This window comes from Lepidochelys olivacea (assembly GCF_965140295.1).
Source record: "Lepidochelys olivacea isolate rLepOli2 genome assembly, chromosome: 7".
Lineage (NCBI taxonomy): Eukaryota > Metazoa > Chordata > Testudines > Cheloniidae > Lepidochelys > Lepidochelys olivacea.
In genome coordinates, this window is record NC_140417.1 from 43613409 (window position 1) to 43635228 (window position 21820).

General features: G+C 41.2%; 2 protein-coding genes across 6 annotated transcripts in view; one reads left to right on the plus strand and one right to left on the minus strand.

Moving 5' to 3' along the window:
- Nucleotides 1-975: 975 nt before the first annotated feature.
- GNL3 (G protein nucleolar 3) lies at nt 976-20076 on the minus strand. Of its 2 annotated transcripts, none has more exons than XM_084633381.1 (15): nt 19932-20076; nt 18812-18870; nt 15630-15767; nt 14346-14459; nt 13761-13844; nt 11348-11483; nt 10776-10879; nt 9394-9532; nt 8692-8779; nt 7195-7372; nt 6237-6379; nt 4363-4499; nt 3079-3266; nt 1432-1513; nt 976-1330 (listed from the first exon to the last, which is right to left on the minus strand). In XM_084633381.1, the coding sequence occupies exons 1-15, from the start codon at nt 19942-19944 to the stop codon at nt 1245-1247; spliced, it is 1689 nt and encodes a 562-aa protein (XP_084489507.1). In that variant the 5' UTR covers nt 19945-20076; the 3' UTR covers nt 976-1244. The 2 variants fall into 2 exon arrangements, with proteins under 2 accessions (XP_084489507.1, XP_084489508.1); XM_084633382.1 differs by lacking the exon at nt 19932-20076 and adding an exon at nt 19823-19877.
- Nucleotides 20077-20122: 46 nt separating this feature from the next.
- PBRM1 (polybromo 1) overlaps nt 20123-21820 on the plus strand; it is an 87000-nt gene continuing 85302 nt past the window's right edge. The window contains exon 1 of one of the 4 annotated variants that reach the window (XM_084633375.1): nt 20123-20240. The gene's annotated coding sequence lies outside the window, so the exon portion shown is untranslated. The remainder of the gene's footprint in view (nt 20241-21820) is intronic. The other 3 variants (XM_084633374.1, XM_084633377.1, XM_084633373.1) reach the window with 3 other exon arrangements.

A 21820-nucleotide genomic window follows, 5' to 3' on the forward strand; every position in this document is an offset into this window, starting at 1 on the left:
TTAATTTCCTTGGAACTTCAATTAATTGTAAAAAGGAAAAGTATGCAAAATGTCTGAGAATTAATTAGAACCATGTCAATTTCTAGAGCTTGAAACAAGTAATATCAAGTGATTAACTATTTCCCCTGCCATTTGGATGGAGTATCAAATTACAGCAAGAACTGGCAAAGCTGAGGCTAGTAATAACCCTGTTTTTAATATATCAGAGGTAGTGGTACTATCCCTTATTCTGTCTGGAGCACTTTCTTGTGTGATTCTCTGGTTTCTAGTAACTCACTGGGGAGCACTGCCCTATTAAAGGAAATATCACAGCATGCCTTTCTGAGCCTGGCCCTTTAAATTAGACAGAGCCAAGCAGCTGGAGTCCTAGCATAGCTGGTTTGCAAGTGCATCTCCTTTTCTCCCAGCTGGTAAGTGTAATTCAAGAGGTTACACACAATGTCAATTTTTAGCATTCCTTAAGGTGTTATTACGATCTATTTCTGCAGCAAGCAGTTTCTTCTTCTTCTTCAGCAAAAGGCAGGAGGTTTTCCCTCTTGTCATGTAAGGCAGAATATGCATTTTATCCCCTTTCAAGTTTGCACCAAGCTGAAGGTATTAAGCATGCACAGACATTTTTCTGTGTGAAATGAATAGAGAGTTATTGGTAGCTTGACTTTTTTAGTGTAGGAAGGTTTTTATGTAGTCAAGACTAAATTCTGTGGGTTAATCTGATAGTAAATTACTATACAACTTTGTACTGTGAAGTTGCCTTGGTTGAAAGAGCTTTGATACCTTTTGCTAAGGATTAGATTCTTCCTAGTGTAGGCATTTGATCTGAATGGACTGAAGGTGAAAACAATATCTGCAATTTCATAGTTTATACTGTGTCAACTTTAACACTTATCTTATAGTTACTCACTGTTTTCCATTTTGTAACTTCTTCTGAAACACACTTTTTTCCTACAGCACATATAAGACTCAGAGGCTACCTAGTCCTTAAGATTCATTTAATAAAATCTTTTTACAGAAGTTTAGAGAACTACAAAATTTACAAAGCTGAAGTATACACAGTTCTAGAAACACATGATTTTCAAACAAACAATGTTAAGTTGTATTCTATATATTTCACAGCAGAGATATTGGGTCTTTGCAGCAGCCTCTTGCAAGCAAGGTCCATAGGACTGAAAGATGTCAACGTAGCTACTTAAAAAGTTGGCAATGCCCTTCTCAAAATTAGGCCTTTGAGTGCATTTTTTCTGTCTTTACACATAATCTGTATTAAAATCATAAGCATCATCCTGATCGGCTGTCTTATCCAAGTTGAATGATAAAGTAGGGGACTGTTCACCTTCAGGAGAGAGAATCTGTTAGACTGAAATCAATACTAGATTACCACTGCTACAGAGAATGATGTATTTATTACTTAAGTCACTGGCTTTAAATACATACCTGCTGGTTGCTTTTCTAAGCTTTCATCTTCCACACTCAGCTTTGCAGGGTTTGTTTTGCTGCTTGTCTGAACGTCGCTTTCCTAAAACAAAGTTACAGGTATTATTGCTATCAGTTTATTCAGTCAGCAGTAAGAATAAACTTCCCTTTATAAGGGAGACTACTATAGCAGATATACCATTCCCACAGAACTGGTACTCCTTATATAGTTTCAGTGACTGATCAGCAGGTGTATGGATTCCAATTCCCATTTCAAAGTGTTTAAAAATATTTTATATAGACTGTACAGCTAAAGCATGTGCTGTTTTAACCATTTCCAGCTCCATTACCACAAAGGCACTGAATCTTTAAAAGAAAAAACAATCCTCAAACTAGTAAAACTTATGCTACAGTGCACTGCTCAATCCTACTGGGCTTCACCTTTGACCTCCCAGCTTCTTTTTAAACATTTAGATGTAAATTCTTCATGGTAGGCAAGTAACATATGCAGAATTATTAGACATTACAGTTCAGCAAGGATCACTGCAGTCACACTGTGAGAATTAGCATTTAAACCAAGTAGGGAAAAGTAGTAAGCTTCTTTCCCAATGAAATGATGAATAGGATTTTTTCCATCTGTTACATGCTCAAACATTCACAGGTGGATATTTTAGCATACTACACTGGCACAGCAGAGCTGGGAAATCAAACCTACTTGCTCCAGAATTACAGCTTGCAACTTATTAAAGAGTAGCCTAGTTACTCTACTTTATAAACACCAACCCATATCAGTTCTTACTGTGTTTTAGGAACACTTCAGCTCAACCACTGTTTGTTAGGTGCAATATGGTCAGATTTCCTATATTTTGAGCACTTTAACAAAACCTGTCTTTCTTATCAGCATGGGAAGGTTTAACACACCAAAGCTGCTATAGGTTGCACCATTTCATGGCCACGCTTTGAATTTAAAGCCAGATAAACTGCCATAAACCAGTATTTCAGGAAGGCGCAGGGATAACACACCAAACTCATTCTCCCCGTGTAAGCAGAGATGTGTTTGGAGACTTTACCAGAGAAGGAACTGCTTAAAAGAAAATGTTTTGATTTCCTCAAGTGATGAGTGGAGCTAGAAGTAAGATGAAGAATTTTATATTCATTTTGAGTAGCTTTTGTTCAGTGCTTTAAAAAGTGACTACAAAAATAAACTTTATGAAGTTCCAAGTTTGTTGCTCAATGATTCTGTAGCAGATTCACTGAGTGCCACAAATTTATGCTATCTGGCTCCTGCACCATGATGTGCTTCTGAGAATTCCACAGCTGACAATTAACAATTTGGCAGATGCATGAGCCAGAATAAAATCCAGCTCACTTTTCCAGAGCTGTTACCGCTACAGATGTAAAGACACAATTGGTTTAAAAAAAAACCCATAAAAATTTACACTAAAATGAAGACAGGACTCAGACACAAGGCACAGGTCTGAGTAAGATAGTGTCATTTTTAGGCAGTCACTTTCCTGAGCATAACAATGAAGTTCTCTATTTCTCCCCTTTTTGTAATCAGGCTAACCGACTCTCCAGGGGGAGAGATTTCCCCTGCCACCTCTACAGTGGATACCCTCTCCATTTACAAGCCATGATACTGATTAGTTTTTATCAGCTATATCTTGCCTCTTCAATGAGTTCCTCTTCCTCATCGGTGTCCTGGTCATCTTCAGTTAATTCCTCCCCTTCTTCACTTGTTTCTATGTTCTCCAGTTCTGATATTCCCTCAGTTAGTTCATTCTCTTCTATTGTCCCATTTGTCAAGCCAGAAGACTGGAAAACAATACTGCTTGCCAGACTGGGATATTTTACAGCTGTGAAAAATATTGGACACCTCTGTTAATAACATTAACAGATGGACCTAGATGTAATGAACAGATATATATGGGTATCCATTTCCCAAGGGGTGAATCAACTTCCCATCCCCCACAGGAAAGAAAATAAAATTTAAGTGTGGCAGTGAGGATCCAAGTTCTGAACTGACCTTAGGATACAGCTATGGTCACCAATCAGTTAACAATATAGCAGTCTGACAAACTAAGAATCTATTTGTATGGGCAGTTTCTGGTAGTTAAAATACCTTACGCCATTTCCTCCTCTTTTCAAGATGGGAGAAATTCAAGCAGATAAATTAAATGATTTATCCAGGGACCTGGAGTGAATCAGTAGCATAGTTGGGAAAAAAAATTGATTCCATGTCTTGTACTCTAGCCACTAGACTCTAGAATTTTATAATGAAGGGGATACATCCCAATCTTAATCTGAAGCATTATATATGTGTATTATTAGACATGGACAGTCTTGAAGAGGAGGTGCAAACACCACAGCTATTTCAATCTTACAGGAACATGAATTCTGGAACCAGCACTGGAAGCTGCCCTGAAGAGGGGACTGCATACCCGTAAGGCTTATAAGAAGGGCCCCAGACTGAAGTTTCAGGGAATGCAGAGGACTCATAGGGTGGTTATGTCTTTCAGGGCAGGGCCAGGCAAGGATAGCCACATATCACCACCCCCACCCCCTTAAAAAAAAAAAAAAAATCCATAGAGAAACAGTGCCAGTGAGAAGGAATTCTCCAAGGAAGCAACTTTCCCCATAATACATACTACAGAGAAGGCAGCTATGTAGCGAAGGCTTTGGATTTCGGCATATGATTTACTCTGGTTAAAATACTACTTGGCAAAATAAGGAATTTGAGGGGAAGGGCTGTATAAAGAAAGCAGGATTCAAGCACTCAAAAAAAAAAGTTTCATGCAGATTAGTAGAAACAAAGGACTGATCAAGTAATGACTGTGCAATACAGGTTACAGCTACATCATGTGTCTCTAAAACAGGGCTCTTATTTGAGAGCTGTGTGCTAAAACCATACCCACCATAACAGTGGTAGTGCAGTACAAAGATGAGTCTCACCTTTAATAGTGTTCATATTATCCTTTGCCAGCTCCTCTAAGTTAAAACCCTGCTGCATTTCCGCTACCACCTCCTTGGTGAGGTGTGGTGACAGACTCCGTGATGCAGGAAGCAATGAATGGTAACTAATTTTGGCGCTGGACAAAGAAAATACTGGAATTAAAATGGATTTGACAACCCACTAACTAAAACCAGCAACATGTTTAAAGGCACCTCAGTGTTTAAAAAAACAAAACAAAAAAACCCCAAGAAGTGATTTCTCTTCCCACATTTCTCAACATAAGACTTTTGTAACTACTTACATGTGAACTTCAACAGAAAAATTCTGACTATATAATCTTACATATTGTATATCAATATTAAGTTCTTGCCACTCTCTAGAGGGGGAAAGAGGCATTACACCTGTTTTTCCTGACATGTCAGTGCAGACCACATCAGCCCACTAGCTATAAAATCTCAACACTATTATTTAGCTAAACTCTAAGCAATATGGGAACAACTATAAATCCAAACAGACCAAATGGTCCATCCATGCTGTTGGGACGGTGCCAAATTGGTGTGGCCATACTGAATGAATGGTGTGAGCATAACGTGACATGACTTAAACATGGCTGAATGGCTGCAGAGGATCCTGGGAGCAGGTTCCCCTTAAGCAGAAGCAAATTTGATAAAGGACTGACAAAGTCTGGATGTATGAATGATACTGAACCTACTGGTTGGCAAAAGTAAATATCACATGTACAAAGTTCCAGCATGGAGCAAAGGTCAACCTGGTTCTAGTGACCTTACAGCAAGGACATCACGCAAAGAGCCAGAGTGAATGATAGATGAGTGAGTAAACATGGGGTGATCTTCATTCAGTACTACCACACCCAGCCCCTTCTAAAACGCTAATTAGGTAAAAATTAGTAACCACACGCCCACTGGGCATGCTTTTAAGACATGTGACTCGAGGGGAAAAAAAGAGTATAAGAATCAAGCAAAGTAAATTACTGTTGGCTGTAATTCCTTAATTGACACTTGAAGAAGCAATGCAGCTAGACAGAGTAGCCAAAACTCTGCTCCGTGGGCTTGAGTAGGACTGTGAACCAGAGGGGTCTCAAGACAACCAAGGCCTTGCCTCGAGGGAATCTGAGGCAGACCAGAGGGCTGAGAAGAACAGACCAGGAGGGAAGAAGCTGTTGATAAAATTGGTAACTACCTTCTCTGTTTGCCAAGCAGGAACTGCATGAGGCTAGCACAGGGTCTGTTTGTGTATGTTTGTGAAAGAGACTCGTTAAGAGGAATGTATAGCTCTTAATGTCTAACACAGGAGTTGTGTGCTCAATATAACCCTTTACCGCTTGTGTAATTCCTTCTCAATAAACTGCTATGTATTGCAGATAATTACTGTGGACCTTTTTCACTGGCATGACAGTAATCTGCTGCACATGGAGCCAGTAAAGATCCATTTCAGGGTAGTAGTGCCCTCTGTTGTCATCGCATACCTATGGAAGAGGACTATATGGACTCAGTGGTTCAAAGGAAGGACAAAACTCCCATGGAAAAACTGGGCTGAAACTGTGCTGTGGCAGAGTTCAGCAAACTTGCTGTAGATCCGTGTACACAGGGACCTTGACTCATTTTCTTAAGCCAGTTCCAAACATTAATTAAATAGCAGCTCATTCTCCATCCCACTCTGTAGCTCTGCTGTCAAGCAAGTTCAACCAATGACCCCTTCGGTGTAGTATGCTGAAGCAGGATGAAGAGAGCAACTTAATTAAACCTCTCCTGTCATTTGTTAGTAGCCAAAGCTTCTGGTGACACTGTTGTAAAATGATTGGTTTTAGTGTGAAAGAGGTTCATATACTGAAACAAAAACAAAAGATCCTTACCCTGTCCAGTCATAAAGTAGTAATTTAGCTGCACTTTCTGTGTCAGGGATACCTCCCTTTTTCAGCATTCCCCTTTTCTGTGCAAGTAAAGTTAAAAACTCCACAGAGTTTCTGAAGTCTGGGATGTTGTAGTACAGCATCATCTGAAACAAGAAAACAACATGGACAAGGGTTCATTAAGAATCTGGTCCATTTAGTTCTCTCATGATTTTAGGAATAAAAGTACAAATCAAATTGTTTTAAGACTAGTTCCTACTAAGAAGGCGTGTACAGAAAGAGAAGGAAGGAGGAGATATGGTTGGGGAAGTCCTTTGTTTCTTTTACTTTTGGCACCACACATTACAGAGCAAGAGTAGCTACTCCATTAGCAAATGCAGCTGCCACAGAAAGGGGTATCAGTGTTCTTTTTCCAATTGATCCATGTATAGTTTTCTCACCTCTCCCAGGAAACAGACCTAACTCTGTAGACTTCAGTGGGAATTAGATCGGTATTGGCTTTAAAGTATTGAACATTCAGAATGAGATCAGAGTTGGATCTGATGTCTTCACTGTAACAGTAAGACACTGAGTTTATCCTCATTTCTCACTCTGCTAATAAAACGATGTGACTAAGTTAATTATATTCCATCAAATTAATTATAAAAATGTACTGTGTCAGAAGAGTCACTGGGAAAGAGGCAACTGGCAGAGAGGATCTGGGTGCATTTTACCTGTCTGCCAAATTAAGAGTTAGATTTTGTGTCATAGATATAGCACAAGTAGGTTGGTTCTGTGTGTCAATGAAGCTTCCCATCTGAGGGACCTCATGCATTCGACTTTCAGTAGATCACATGCGTTACAAAAGCTAACCTTGCAGGCCAGAAAGCAAGATCACCTTCTGTTGGAGCAATAAAGGTATGCAGGACCTAGATGCATCAGGATGAGATGAGAAAGGTAGCGGAGCCATGCAAGAACTTACTTGCTGTTTACTGCAGTGCTTCAGAATAGCATTTACTGCATCTAATAATTTTCCTGATTCTTCAATATCTGTGGTGCTCCTCAAAGCCAGAGCAAGAGCAGAGTTGGACGGAGCTGCGATGATGCTTGGGCTGTCTATCATCTTGATTTGTTTGTCAATATGGACCGTCTGCATGCACCTTTGAGAGAAGAAATGCATCCTGCCAGTAAGTCAACATAAATCAACCAGCACGAAACATCTGCTAAAGCAAAACATGAAGCTCAGTGTTGGATTGAATACAAACTCCTCATGCAAAGTCAGTTCCAATGCATCATCATGTGCTTCGTGTACGCTGGAAACCTAAAGAAAAGTAGCTTTGTGATTAGAGGAAGAGGCAAGGTCTTGAAACCCCAAGGTTCTATTCATGGCTGTGTAAGTGATTCATTGAGAGTGACTTGGGTGGGGCACCTATTTAATCTGCACAGTGTCTAACCTTTCCCAATAAAATAATCAGAGCTTATCCTTGGACTCAAGTTGCAAGAGCAGCCACTGGACAAGCCCCTGTCTTAAATCAGATTTAGGAGCATTGGTTGTGTCTAGAGACAAGGCATTTATCTCAAAATTAATACAAAAATTGACAGTATTCTAGAATTGAAAATAAAAGATGTTAGACTCCAATTAACTCCTTGGACTGCCAATGGGATGTGGCATGGAAAAAATCTTGACTCCCAGCAAAGTAGGCTCAGATGTGATTCTTCAAGAACAAATTTTCTTTAACAACAACTCACAATGCATATAGTGCCTTTAATCCCGAGTGTGATGGGGTATACAAACTCCACACTGGGCAACAAGGGGTTAAGGAGTTGCTCTGGGATCAGTCAGCCACACTTGCAAGAGATGCACAGGCTGGAGGAGAGTTAAAAGGGAGCAGAACAGCTCACTTGTGGGCAGCCCAGGGAAGAGAGCAGAGCTGCAACTCTCAGCTCCTGAGGATAGGGCTGAAGGAAGACAGTATCTGTCCTGACATCCACTGCCTGAAGGACTCTCCCTGAGGGGAGGGCCTGATCCTGATACACCCTGAGAGGGAGGCGTTCCTTCCTCTGTTACTAACTCTTGTTTGTTTGTGTTAATTCTCCTTGCTTTTTGTTTATGGACTACCCCCCAAAAAGGGAGAGACTTGAAAGTGACCTGGCCAGAGGGCCAGGCCACTCAAGAGGCGGAGCAGCCAGAGGCAGCAGACGCTAAGGGATAGCGTTGCTATACCACACCCAGCCACAAAGAGGCGCCAAGAAGTGAGCTCACCCTTTCACACAGAGATCCTACTACACTTTAAAAACTACATATAGGGGCATACTTTGTCCACCACTGAAATGCAGCAGCTGTTTAGGAAGCGGTGCTCAGTTACACTGACTGATCAGAACAGGCAGTGGAGAATGCTCTAGCCAATTGAAACAGCTAGGAAATGTACGTAATCAGAACATAACTACAAAACCAATGATTGTGTCAAACTAAACTTACTTGGTAACGCCTCTAACTGGCCCCACATTACAGGCACGCATCTCCTTCAGACTATTGATTATACTGCTCTTCCCCACATTAGGGAAGCCTGAAGAAAAACACAAACAAATGGTAAAAATACTTTAAATAGTTAAACAAGAAACTCTAGTCCATGTAAATTAGACCAGAACTACTGGCTTTAATACATGTAGTCAGAGTGAGATCAGAGTTGGATCTGAAGTCTTCATTGTAACAGTCAGACAAAGTATATATCCTCATTTCTCACTCTAGTAATAAAAAGGACAAGAAAAGTGACATCAATTAAATTAAAAAATTACAGCAAGGACCTATCAAGTGTAAAAAGAGGCAGTGCTGGTTGAGAAGAGCTACATGACTTGGTTTAACACTCAATCTGGTACATTAACTAGCATCAGATTTTTTGTGCTTCCCATAGCCAGACTGGTCACATATTCAATCATCAGTTGGTCACTAATGTTAAGACACAAATAGGAGAGCTACCTCTGATGGGCAGGAAGTGGAAGAGGCATCACTGGGTGCAGCTATACCAAGTCCCATGTCAAACCTAAGAATGTTCAGTGAAAGGCCAAAGTATTTCAAAGCCTGAGATGTGAGAAAGCAGTCACTGATTGTGTTATATCACCCAGCTTGTGTTATACTGCATAGTTTCTTTGTAAGGAGAAGAAAAAAAAAAATACACCTTACCTATCACCCCAACTTGAATGGCTGTGTCTTGAGTCCTGCAGTGATCTCGAAGAAGCTTCAAAAGACACTCACTTCCAAAACACATGCTGCCTCTTGACAAGTCAATGCGAGCTCTTTTCTTTGTGAGCTTCTTCTCCTGCTATAAAATTCAAAAGGTAAAAACATAGGATGGGCCCATTTTAACTGTATGTGTTTGGGATGTTAAATATGAATCCAAATGTACATTTTACTCCTATATACCCACTAATACCTTCTATTGGATGGCCTTTACAGCATCTTTCTTCCAATTAGAAGGGACTTGATGAGATACCAATTAAAGTGCATCTGACCTGACGGGCAGTAAGAAAGGCAGTCCTTCAAAATGTTACAGGAGACCATGCATCTAGCAATGTGAACTGATTAATGGGACTTGTGCTTCCATTCCTGGCTGTGCTGAAGTATCACTTTATGACGTTGGGAAAGTCACTTAAAGCCAGAATGGGGTGGAGCCCTTATTCACTTTGCTGAGCATTCATTCAAGTAATCCCACTGATTTCAATGGGACTACTTGCATGAGCAATTGTTTATTAATCTAAGGGCTCCACAATCTCTGTGCCTGAATTCCTGCACTTTCAACATGCAGATGATGCTTATCTATTTCACTGTGGCACAGTGAAGATTAGGGTGCGTTTGCAAAGCACTTTAAGTCTCTCTAATGAAAAATGTTACACAAATATTATTAGGGTCTTAAATTAATGCATGCAAGAATCAAAAGATGTGTATTATACTCCAATGGGAGATGGGCAGTGGGGAGGAGACTCCTCCATTACCCCAACTCTTCATGAAATAATTCCAAATACCACTCTTAGTAATGTACAGGCTTGGGATGGAAATAAGTGTTCACTCAGAGGCTTAAATAAGTTTAACTAAATTGGTTTAAAAACATTAAACTTAAACCAGTGCAATGGTCTCCTGTAGACAAGACCTTAGATTTCAGGACTTCCTCATTCATTCAATGCGGATTCCATTGATGGGTGTGTCTTTCAGTACAAATCCTTAGTATGTTGGCTTGCCTCAATGCAATTTTCTAGTCATAATTAGTAGTGTGCAGTACTGAAGCAAGAATTCACCAACAACTGTGAAGTTTCCCCAGCCCAAGCAGAAAAGTTCTAAGACTGCTCATCACTATTGCACCAAGCCAAAAGTATCAGTTGCAGGAGCACAGCCAGTCGGCCATAAAAACACAGAGATAAGTAAAACTTTGTATTTTAACTGGGAGAAATCAGAGTTGGATCTTGCAATCTTCATCTTCATGTCAAGAGTCCTTGCTTTTCATCATGTTTCAACCCAGCGACACACACATGATTCAGTCTTATACAAGAGAGAGACAGCAGTGCTCTTACCACGCTTCTGTCCTTCAGCTGCATTGAGGATTTAAAAGCAACCGTTGGAAACTCATTCTTCAAATAATGTAACCATTTCTCCAAGTTCTCCCTTGGTACCAGATCTGGAAAGGAATACAGACCTTTCACTCTAATGAACTCAAGTGTCACTGTATGGAATTTACTTAGCTTGGGATCTAAAGAATTGCTTGCTGTTTTCAGCCATTAAAGATTCAATCTTTAATATCATGTATAGTTTTAAGAGCTTTTGTTCCACACAGTAGCTGAGAAGGCTACTCTATCCTTAACACTGAATCTTTTTGCTCTTGATTAAGTGAACAGATGCACCATTAAAAAACAAACATTCAGTAGTCAGTTTCACCTGTTTGTGTGGATCTTGTCACATAGCAAGAGATGAGAGAACATACAAAAATAGGAAAGTGTAATCCCTTCAACAAGACAGCGAGCTCAGAGTTGGATCTTAGTCATCAGTGATATCTCAGACTGCCTTAATATCTTCCTCATAGCTCATATTCTAACACAGAACCCTATGAGTGACTAAATATCTGCACAAAACAGATTGTTTCACTTACCGATTTTGTTTAACACCAATAATAGCTTTTTGTTTCCTCCAGACTGAGTAATGATTTGCTCCACCTGGGAGCACCGACAGCCCAGGGGATCTCTGGCATCTAAGACCTGCAGGACTATATCTGAAGCCTCAATCACCTGAAATGGAATAGAGAAGACACGTTCCCAGCCACAGGATTAGAAAACAGCATTACAGGAAACATCTCTGAAATCATCAGTACTGTTCTCTCATTACAGTGAAATTTTCATTTTAAAGAATGACCAGTAAGTGAGCTCTCTATTATATAAAAAGTCAACTTACATTTTTGCGGTTTATTTTAAGACAACACAGGAAAACAAATTTAGTTACTGTTTGACTCCTTAACTCTTAGCATTGTACAAGGAAGAAACACACCACCACACAGAGCATACAATGCAGAAATCTGGGTGTAAAGGTTGAGACAGTTTGTCATCTTTAAATCCAACAAATCTCCTTCAGTTAAAAGTTAGCAAGGATGCCTGTTCTAACAAGGTTTCAATAATTAAAGGGACACAATTAGCTTAACTCTGAGTTAATTCCAGAGTTAATTAAAAGTAGTTTCAATTTGTCTGAAGCCTTGTCTACACTACAAAGTTTTGCCAACAAAATAAGGGAGGTGTACACACTACAAAGCTACTTTTGGCGGCAAAACTCTGCTGCTTTGCCAACAAAATAAAACCACCTCAACGAGAGACAAAGTTTTCTGCGGCAAAGTTAAAGCGACAAAGTGTCAGTGTAGACATTGCTTCCACCAGTATCCCACCATGCCTGCCCTGACCACTCTGCTCACTGTTTTGATCTCTGCTGTCCTGCACTGGCATGCACCCCCACCCCCCTTCAAAGCTCTGGGAAGTATCTGAGAGTTGAGCATGCTGCTCCCTTTGGGGAACAAAGAGCAAATAGTTAGCGTGGAATGCTCCAGTTCTGCCCTGCACTAGGAACACTGGGGCAGGCGGGAGGGGTGGAGGAGAGATGACACTGACTGCTGTGCTGCTTTGACATTCCTCAGCACCGGAGCTGCTCAGGATACCACTCCTGACAGCTGAGGAGGCAATGGGAGAACTCGGAGGGAATCACAGAACCACAGGCAGGCAAGCTGAGCAGGCTGCTTTGGGAGAGGCTGCTATGCTGAGCAGAGCTGATCCCCCTCCCCCTACCTCAGGATAGGTCTGTCAGCCTGCTGTCTCCCCTGCCCCAGACACACCACTCTCCTCTCCCTCTCCCCACTCTTCAGTTGAAAAAGCAGCTGACAATCTACTAGGATGCCCCTGGAAGGATGGGATTGAGAAACCTACATCATGTGACACTGTACATGCCCCATGAGGCATTGTACACCCTTCCTGCTGCCAGCTGCACAGAGGGATAGCTACCCACAGTGCACTGCTCACTGTGTCCATGCAAGAGCTGTTAGTGTGGATGTGCTCTGCCGACAAAAGGAGCTAGTGTGGACATGCAACCGTGGTTTTAGTTAAAGCGGCATAACTTTGTAGTGTAGACAAGGCCTGAGTCCTCTACCAATTTTGTGGTTTTACAATTGCATTTTCCCATTTTTAATGTGTTTCTCTCCTGTATGAAAGACCCACGCAAACAGGGAAAACAGACTTCCTTTAGAAGGAAAAAACTGTGAAACTGATTATATGCAAGGTGCCGTCCCATTGAAAAATTCTTTTGTTTTCTTTGTATCTGTATTATTTGTAAGACAGTATGGCAGAGTTTTCAGAGTGATTTTTCTTTCCCTCTACAGTAATGAAGAGGAAAGCAGTTGGTCAAGAACAGATCAATTTTCTGCACTGATCAAACTTGCTTTATTCAATTTTTAATAAGGTCTAGCAGGCAATCTTGAAGAGTATATGTGTGGAAATCTTTGCTGTTGTGATCTCAAACGATAAAAGGGTTTTACAGAAAACTCAAATATCAAAGAATTTTCATTTTTTTTCATCCTCTTGGCAACAGCCCATTGGATTTCTCAGTCAGTTCTCTTTAACACTTGGGTCAGTATCAACCTGTCATCACAAAAGCAGTGTTAACAATACAAGGGTACAGTAGGCCTCTGTCTTGCAGGACAGAAAAGTGAAGCCCCTTCAGCTTTTTCTTTAAGCAGGCAGATGTCAGTTAATTGGGAATGAGAGTTTAATGATAAAGAACATGATCCTGAAGTACTTTCATAAAATGCTCCTTGACTTTAGCCCAAGGGGCATAGTCCTCAAAAGTGCTGAACATCCTCAATGGGAGTTGAGAGTGCTCAGCACCTTTACAACACCGGGACCCTAAAAGTGTATTATTCTCTAACAAAGTCCAATATATATAAAACTTTTAACTGAATAACTGAAAAGTAAAGTATCATTTTTTTGGGGTTGCTGCTCAAAATATAGAAAGTAATTATTGAAAGTTCCTACCTTTTTAAGTTCTCTGCAAAATGATTTATTTGAATTTTTATCCAGCAGACTGTTAGATTTTGCTTTTGGTTTCGTGGTTGATTCCTGAATGAAGAGGGTGGGAGGAGAGAAGAGAATCTGAAGCCACAAATTAAAATATTGTCTTTACACAATATAAGCAACTAGCACTGCAATATTTCTAATAGCATGAAAAAGCAACAATCAGGGAATATATGTTACTTAAGAGAAATGATACTTTGAGGATTACATTTATCATTCCTATAAACTTCAATGGAATCAGATCTAGGAGAGATGTGATATTTGCAATATGTAGACCAATATTCCTGAAAGCTGTAATTGACGTTAGCAGTAAACCTGACACCCCTATATATACTTTGATTAAAAGGGAATGCATAACAACTTTCATGTCCTCACTAGATCTATCACTACACCAGGTTTTTACTGTTGGTCAAAAGCAATGGGAATTCTGCCATAGACTTAAAAGGGTGCTGGATTCGGCCTTATGAGAGGATGGAAAGTTTGTCTCTTGTGCTGCAAGTCAACTAGCCTCTTTGAAAAAAGAAGAATTATACTACACATACATACCTTTTCCTCTGGATGTTTATTTGCTTTGGTAGCATTCTTTTTAGCTTGTAGCTTTCTTTTCTTTTCAAGGTCTTTCTGCCTAGCAAGTTTCTGCTTTTGTTTTAGTTCTTCAAGCTAATTGCAACAAAACAAGACAGAGAACAACATTTCATAAGCTAAAGAGTATTCCTCCCCACTTACAATCAGGATTGTTTGTAAAGTGCTTTAAACATGAAGAGCAGTACTATAAAAGTGCTACACATTGCCACCTAGGATTATTCTTTGAATATTTTGCACAGTTTTTAATGCTAGTGAAAGGTGCCAGGTTGAGAGTCCTAGAAAGCTAAGTTCTCTATCCACACAAGGAGTGAAATCCTGTTTGCAGTGAATTCAATGGCAAAATATCAGTAGGACCAGGATTTCATTCAAGAGTATGGTTCAGGTCTTAATCTTGACCTAGAGTGGTCGCATTGAAGGAAAAGGGATGTTCAGTCTCCATGGTCCTTTCAGTCTTGGTGTATCTGTCTCCGATACTTGTCTGGAACTATTAAGAAATCAAGGGCGGGAGCTTAAGGAACTGGTTGGCTGGTAGGAGCTTATTTCTACTCGTGCTTTTACCTGATGGAAATGGTGATACATTACTACTGCCAATTAAACTTTTGGAGGCACTCAGATACTTTGGTGCCAAAACAGACAGAAATAAAAATTTTATTAAAGCTAATGTTACAAAATTATGTAATACGTAGGTAAGAAAAGAAAGTTTGTACATCTGGGTATAGTGCTTAGATTATCCACAAATACAATGTTTGTTTTAAAAGTCGTAAGATACATATAGTACAGAATCAGCAATAACCCAAATTTATGTGAATAAATTTAACAATACACTTTAGATACTAGCATCCAAGTATTCAGGTACCTCACTCATGAAAAGTTATAGAGAGTTGGTTGTGGAAAGCAAATATATCAATGAGTGAAGATCGTCCCTCAGTAATTGAGAATTTAGGGTAGATTTTCCATTTAGAAAATACAATCCATTAGGGAAGTATTTCAGTTACTTTCCCAACTGTGCTTCTCATCGGCACTCGACACCTTCAAAATGATGTCAGTGATGGTCCCTCTGTGGCAGGGTAGTCACATTAGCAGACAGTGTTAATGTTGCCCACACATATTTAGGTGCCTGTACAGAGGATTTCATCATACAAGTGATGGCTATTAAGACTATTTATAGTGCATGACACATATCAAGTTTTCCTGAAGTGGGGATATGCACATAACCCCTTCATTCTATTATAAACTGTATTTTACCCTTTGCTTCCTTTGCTCAGCTTCACGAAGAACCTCTTCCTTAAAAGGTGCAGCATTGGGAATTCCTGGATCTTTCTTGGGCTTTTTGTGCCCACGTTTCTTGGCCTCTTTCCTGAGTTTTCTGCTGTGCTCCCGAACCTATGGGCAAGAAAGAACAAAATCTGGAACTGGAGTCACAAACCCAGTTTGATGCAGAGACCGTCACACTTCTCCTTCCTTCATATTTATGTCTATAAAGATATTCTGTGTTTGGAGTGAAGGGCTTTCAATTACAGACTGAATCAGCAGGTAGCTGTGCTTAAATAAGCAGACCCTGAACTGCAGAAGTTAAAGATTCAAAGACTTAAGTTATTATGTCATCTATGCCATCTCTCTGCCAATGTAGATTTGTTCCCTATATTTAAAAGCAACTTCCCATTGCAGCTGAACCCTATGTCCACTCACAATAAGTTCTGTATTGCCTAGTTTTTGTATTATTTCAAAGCAGTTTGCTGGTTTTCTGTTTCAAAGTATTTGGCATTAAAAAAGAAAATTTTTACTAGGGCTATCATGCGATTAATTGCACTGTTAAACGATAATAGAATACCATTTATTTAAATATTTTTGGATGTTTTCTACATTTTCAAATATATTGATTTGAATTACAACGCAGAATACCAAGTGTACAGGGCTCACTCTATATTTATTTATTATTACAAATATTTGCACTGTAAAAAACAAAAATAAAATAGTATTTTTCAATTCACCTAGTACAAGTACTGTAGTGCAATTTCTTTATCATGAAAGCTGAAGTTACAAATGTAGAATTATGTACAAAAAAACCTCCTGCATTCAAGAACAAAAACAATGTAAAACTTTAGAACGGGGTGGCCAACCTGAGCCTGAGAAGGAGCCAGAATTTACCAATGTACATTTCCAAAGAGCCACAGCAATACGTCAGCAGCCCTCCCATCAGCTCCCCCCTGCCCACCGTCAGCCCCGCCGATCAGCACCTCTCCCCCTCCCTCCCGATTAGCTGTTTTGTGATGTGTAGGAGTCGGGGGGAGGAGGGGGCGAAGGGGTGGAGTGGGGGCAGGGCCTGTGGCAGAGCCAGGGGTTGAGCAGTGAGCACCTCCTGGCACATTGGAAAGTTGGCACCTGTAGCTCCAGCCCAAGAGTCGGTGCCTAGACATGGAGCCGCATATTAACTTCTGAAGAGCCGCATGTGGCTCCGGAGCCACAGGATGGCCACCCCTGCTTTAGAACCTACAAGTCCACTTTGTCCTACTTCTTGTTCAGCCAATCGCTCAGACAAACAAGTTTGTTTACATTTGCAGAAGTTAATGCTGCCCTCTTCTTGTTTACAATGTCACCTGAAAGTGAGAACAGGCGTTCACATGGCACTGTTGTAGTCAGCGTCACAAGATATTTACATGTCAGATGCTCTAAAGATTCATATGTCCCTTCATGCTTCAACCACCATTCCAGAGGACATGGGTCCATGCTGATGACGGGTTCTGCTAGATAAAAATTCAAAGCAGAGCAGACCGATACACGTTCATTTTCATCATCTGAGTTAGATGCTACCATCAGAAGGTTGATTTTCTTTTTTGGTGGTTTGGATTCTGTAGTTTCGGCATCGGAGTGTTGCTCTTTTAAGACTTTTGAAAGCATTCTTCACACCAGGTCCCTCTCAGATTTTGGAAGGCACTTCAGATTCTTAAACCTTGGATTGAGTGCTGCAGCTATCTTTAGAAATCTCACATTGAGACCTTCTTTGTGTTTTGTCAGATCTGCAGTGAAAGTGTTCTTAAAACAAACAACATGTGCTGGGTCATCATCCGAGACGGGTATAACATGAAATATATCGCAGACTACAGATAAAACAGCAGGAGATATACAATTCCCCCCCAAGGAGTTCAGTCACAAATTTAATTAACGCAATATTTTTGTAAGAGTGTCATCAGCATGGAAGCATGTCTTCTGGAATGGTGGCAGACCCTTGAAGGGGCATACAAATGTTTAGCATACCTGGCACATAAATACCTTGCAATGCCAGCTACAAAAGTCCCATGTGAATGCCTGTTCTCACTTTCAGGTGACTTTGTAAATAAAAAGCGAGCAGCATTTTATCCAATAAATGTAAACAAACTTGTTTCTCTTCTCGTGGCTGAACAAGAAGTAGGACTGAGTGGACTTGGAGGCTCTAAAGTTTTACATTGTTTTGTTTTTGAGTTCAGTTATGTAACAACAACAAAAATCTACATTTGCAAGTTGCACTTTCACAATAAAGAGATTGCACTACAATACCTGTATTAGTTTAATTGAAAACTATTATTTCTTTTATCATTTTTACAGTGCAAATATTTGTAATAAAAAATAATATAAAGTGAGTATTGTACACTTTGTATTCAGTGTTGTAACTGAAATCAATATATTAAATGTAGAAAAACATCCAAAAATATTTAATACATTTCACTTGGTATTTTACTGTTTAACAGTATGATTAAAACTGCGATTAATTTTTTTTAGTTAATCACATGAGTTAACTGCGATTAATCAACAGCCCTAATTTTTACGTGTGAACTCTCTTTACACTGTGGTATTAGCATCCAGCATTAGCATTACAATGCACATTGCAGTCAGGCAACATTCATTTTCTATTTTTATGCCCCTTTATTCAAACAGAAGAAACACCAACAACTTTGAAATAATACAAAATAAAAGCATGGCTGATATCAGAGTAATGAGGATGCTCTGGGCAAGCTACTGCTACCCTAATTTGTATACAAGGTGCTTAGATGCCATAGTGCATTAGAAATATCTTAGATAAACTGATGAGCAAAATGACAAGTTATGTATGGAATGGGTGGTTCACAGTTGGGCCTCAACTTGGCTGGCTACTAGTACTACTGCAATATAAATGCTAAACAGAAATAATACCACACTCCAAAAGCATTTTGGTCATTAGGGCACCTACATTTAGTTATGCTTTAAACAGAAATAGGTTCCACTCAAAACTTTATATCAAACCCCCACCCAAATTTGGATTCAGAGCTGAACTTTAAAAACTAGCAACTGGCTCAAACTGTAAACACCATGAAAACTATGCATTTACATAATCTATAATTATTAGGCCTGAAATATATCCAAGTGTTCCTTTAATATGAAAGCTTAATAGCAAATTTGGCATTGAGACCTACCTTTTTCTGGATTTTGTATCGTTTATGGCAGGTCATGCGCTTACTAGCCTTCTTCAACTCTGAAAATATCAATATGGGTTATCATCAGGCAGACTGGATACACTTTCCAAATACAAATCTTATGAGCAACACCAGTGTGGAAGCCACAGATGCAGAGCTTGGCAAATAATTTTTTTGGTTCAGGGACAGAACTGAAAAATCAGAAGAAAAATCGATTTGAACCAAAATCATTCCCCCCCCCCAAACTGCTGAATTGAAAACACACACAAACAAAATTAAATTGACCAAAAATACTTCAGTTGACTCAAAACGAATTTTTGTCCCAGCTTTTTGTTTCAATTTAGTCACTTTCCGGTGTTTTTCACTCTAGTTGTGTTTTATTTTTTAAATTGGCCAAATCTGAATTTAAAACACCATTTTGAAACAAAACGCTTCAAAATTTTAGAAACCAAAGGTTGAAACAAAAAGTTTTGACTTTTTTATTAAAAACAAAAATCTTCCGTTTTTCCTGGGCCTAAATTATTTGTTGAATTGGGTCCGAATTTGCGAATAGTGTCGCAGCACTGGGGGGCGGGGAGGGGGATATTTTGACCCTTCCCCCAAAATTATGCGTTGGAAAAAGTCTCGCTCAGCTCTGCACAGATCCCCATCTTGGCCCCGACCCTGGAAAGGCTGTAGGCACGTGTGAGCACGTGAAGTTAAGCGGAGCCCAGCGCGGGCCCAAGTCTTTGCAGGATCAGCGAGGCCTCAGAAGCACATTCCAGGGCTGGAGCCCTAGGCTGGGAGGAGAACAGAAGAGAGGGGGCAAACCAAGGCTGACCCCCCCCCGCCCCCAGCAGCTCGGAGGGGGCCCCCCCAACTAGGGTGACCAGATGTCCTGATTTTACAGGGACAGTCCCGAGCTTTGGGCCTTTTTCTTATATAGGCTCCTATTACCCCCCACCCCCTGCCCCGATTTTTCACACTCGCTGTCTGGTCACCGTATCCCCAACCCCACGGACGGCTCCTCACAGGCTCCATCGCGACAGGGAAGCGCCCTCGGCCTCCCTCCCCGCCCGTGGGGCCTAGCGGCTCTGTCCATCGCCTGCCCCCGCCGCCTGGTCCGCCCGCTCGCACTCACTGGGCCTCCTCATGGCGGCGGCGGCTGCGGCTGCTCCGGGCCCGCTCTCCCCACGTGGAGGCCGCTGCGGCGACTAGGGGAAGTCCGGGCCTGTGAAGAGGCACTGCCGTAAAGCAGGCCGGTCCCGCGGCTTGGGCTGTGTCGCGCTGGCGGGCTCGCTTGGCGGCTGGGCGGGCTTTGCAGCAGCGGCAGACTCGGCAGTGAGGAGGAGCGGCCGGAACAGCAGCAGCGGTGGCGGCGGCGGCGGCGGTGCGGGCGGCGGGGGGCAAGCGCGGCCGCGGCTGTCGGAGGCGGAGCGGGGCCGGCTGGGTAAGCGCTGGCTGCAGGCCTGGCGGCTCGGAGCGGGCAGCCGGGCTGCGGGAGCCAGGAGGCCGCCGCTTCTCTTTGTGTGGCCGCTGCGCTCCTGGTGGGGAGACAGCGCCCCCGGCGTGGGGGTGCCCTGCTCGGGGCCCGCCCCGGACCCTTCCGGCGGCGTGGGAGTTGCTGATCCCCTGTTCCCATCCTCATCCCTGCCACCTGTCCCGGTCGAGGCACCAGCTCCGCTTCCCCTCGCCTCCAGGGGCACTGATCCTCCTTCGGTGAGGCTGGCGGTGTTAGCCCTCTTTTACACCTAGGGGAAACTGAGGCATGGAGCGGGGAAGCGGCTTGTCAAAGCAGTCAACTGGTTGAGTCGCTGTCGGAGCTGGGAAAAGACACAAGGAGTCCTGACATCCACGCCCTGACTCTGACCTCCAACACATTACTCTTATTTTATTCATAACACCTAGGTTCTCCAGTCGAGGATCATGGCCTTTTGTACCGAAAGTATCATAGAAATGTAAGGGTGGAAGGGCCTTCAAGAGGTCATCAAGTCCAGCCCCCGGAAGCTGAGGCAGGACCAAATAAACCTATACCATGTGCTGTCTAACCTGTTCTTAAAAACCTCCAGAGATGGTGATTCCACAGCCTCCCTTGGTAACCTTTTCCAGTGCTTGACTAACTTTATAACTAGAAAGGTTTTCCTAATATCTAACTTAAATCAACCTTGCTGCAAACTAAGCTGATTACTTCTTGTCCTGCCCTTGGTGGACATGGAGAACAATTGATCACAGTTCTCTTTATAACAACCGTTTACATATTTGAAGACTGTGATCATGTCCCTCACCACCCCACCCATCTCTTCTCTAGACTAAATATGCCGAATTATTTCAGCCTTTCCTAAGAAAAGACAGAAGACTTTCTGTCCCAGAGAACTTGCAACTAAGAGGGTGGAGCATACCTCAGGGTAGGTAGGAATGATAGACAAATCCATGTGCATGACATTTTTACAAATCAAAATATAGAAAGAGAATGATGTAATATATACTCTTTCCCTCAGTTTTTCTACCTGTGAAGTACTGGGTGCATAGTTAATGATTGTACAATACTTGAAGATGTGTATGTAGCTATATACAAATATTTTATTTATATTTATAGGGTCATAAATAGACCCAATCCTCCCCAAAACCTCCTTTCTTACCAAAGGAGCCTCACAAAATTTGCTAGAAAATGTATATATACCATTTAGTAATATTTAAAGTAGAAGCAGACCTGTATTACACCCAGTAGTTGATCAAATAAGCAGTCACATTATCTGTCCCTTGTCCATTACCCCTTCAAAGATTAATGAAGAAATAAACATGTGCATTTAACTTTGGTAACTTTATCCTTTTAGAGTTCATCATTCCCTCCATCCACTTTTCCTCATATGTTTCAGGCCAGTTTCAGGATTTATTTATCAGTAATCATATAGAAAGATTGTATGATATATTCCCTCTGTCATTTTGTGACATTTGGCATTATCTGAGAAATATTTCTACAGACATGTGGAGGATACCCACAGTGCAAACAATTAGTTTTTCTTGACACCT

Bases quoted from the DNA above. Each gene is read 5' to 3' on its own strand.
- GNL3 (XM_084633381.1), bottom strand. The intron at 10,880-11,347 runs GTAAGTGAAACA...ATTCCTTTCCAG, and splicing joins ATTGGTGTTAAACAAAATCG to ATCTGGTACCAAGGGAGAAC. The intron at 7,373-8,691 runs GTAAGTTTAGTT...CTTCTCTCAAAG, and splicing joins CCAGTTAGAGGCGTTACCAA to GTGCATGCAGACGGTCCATA.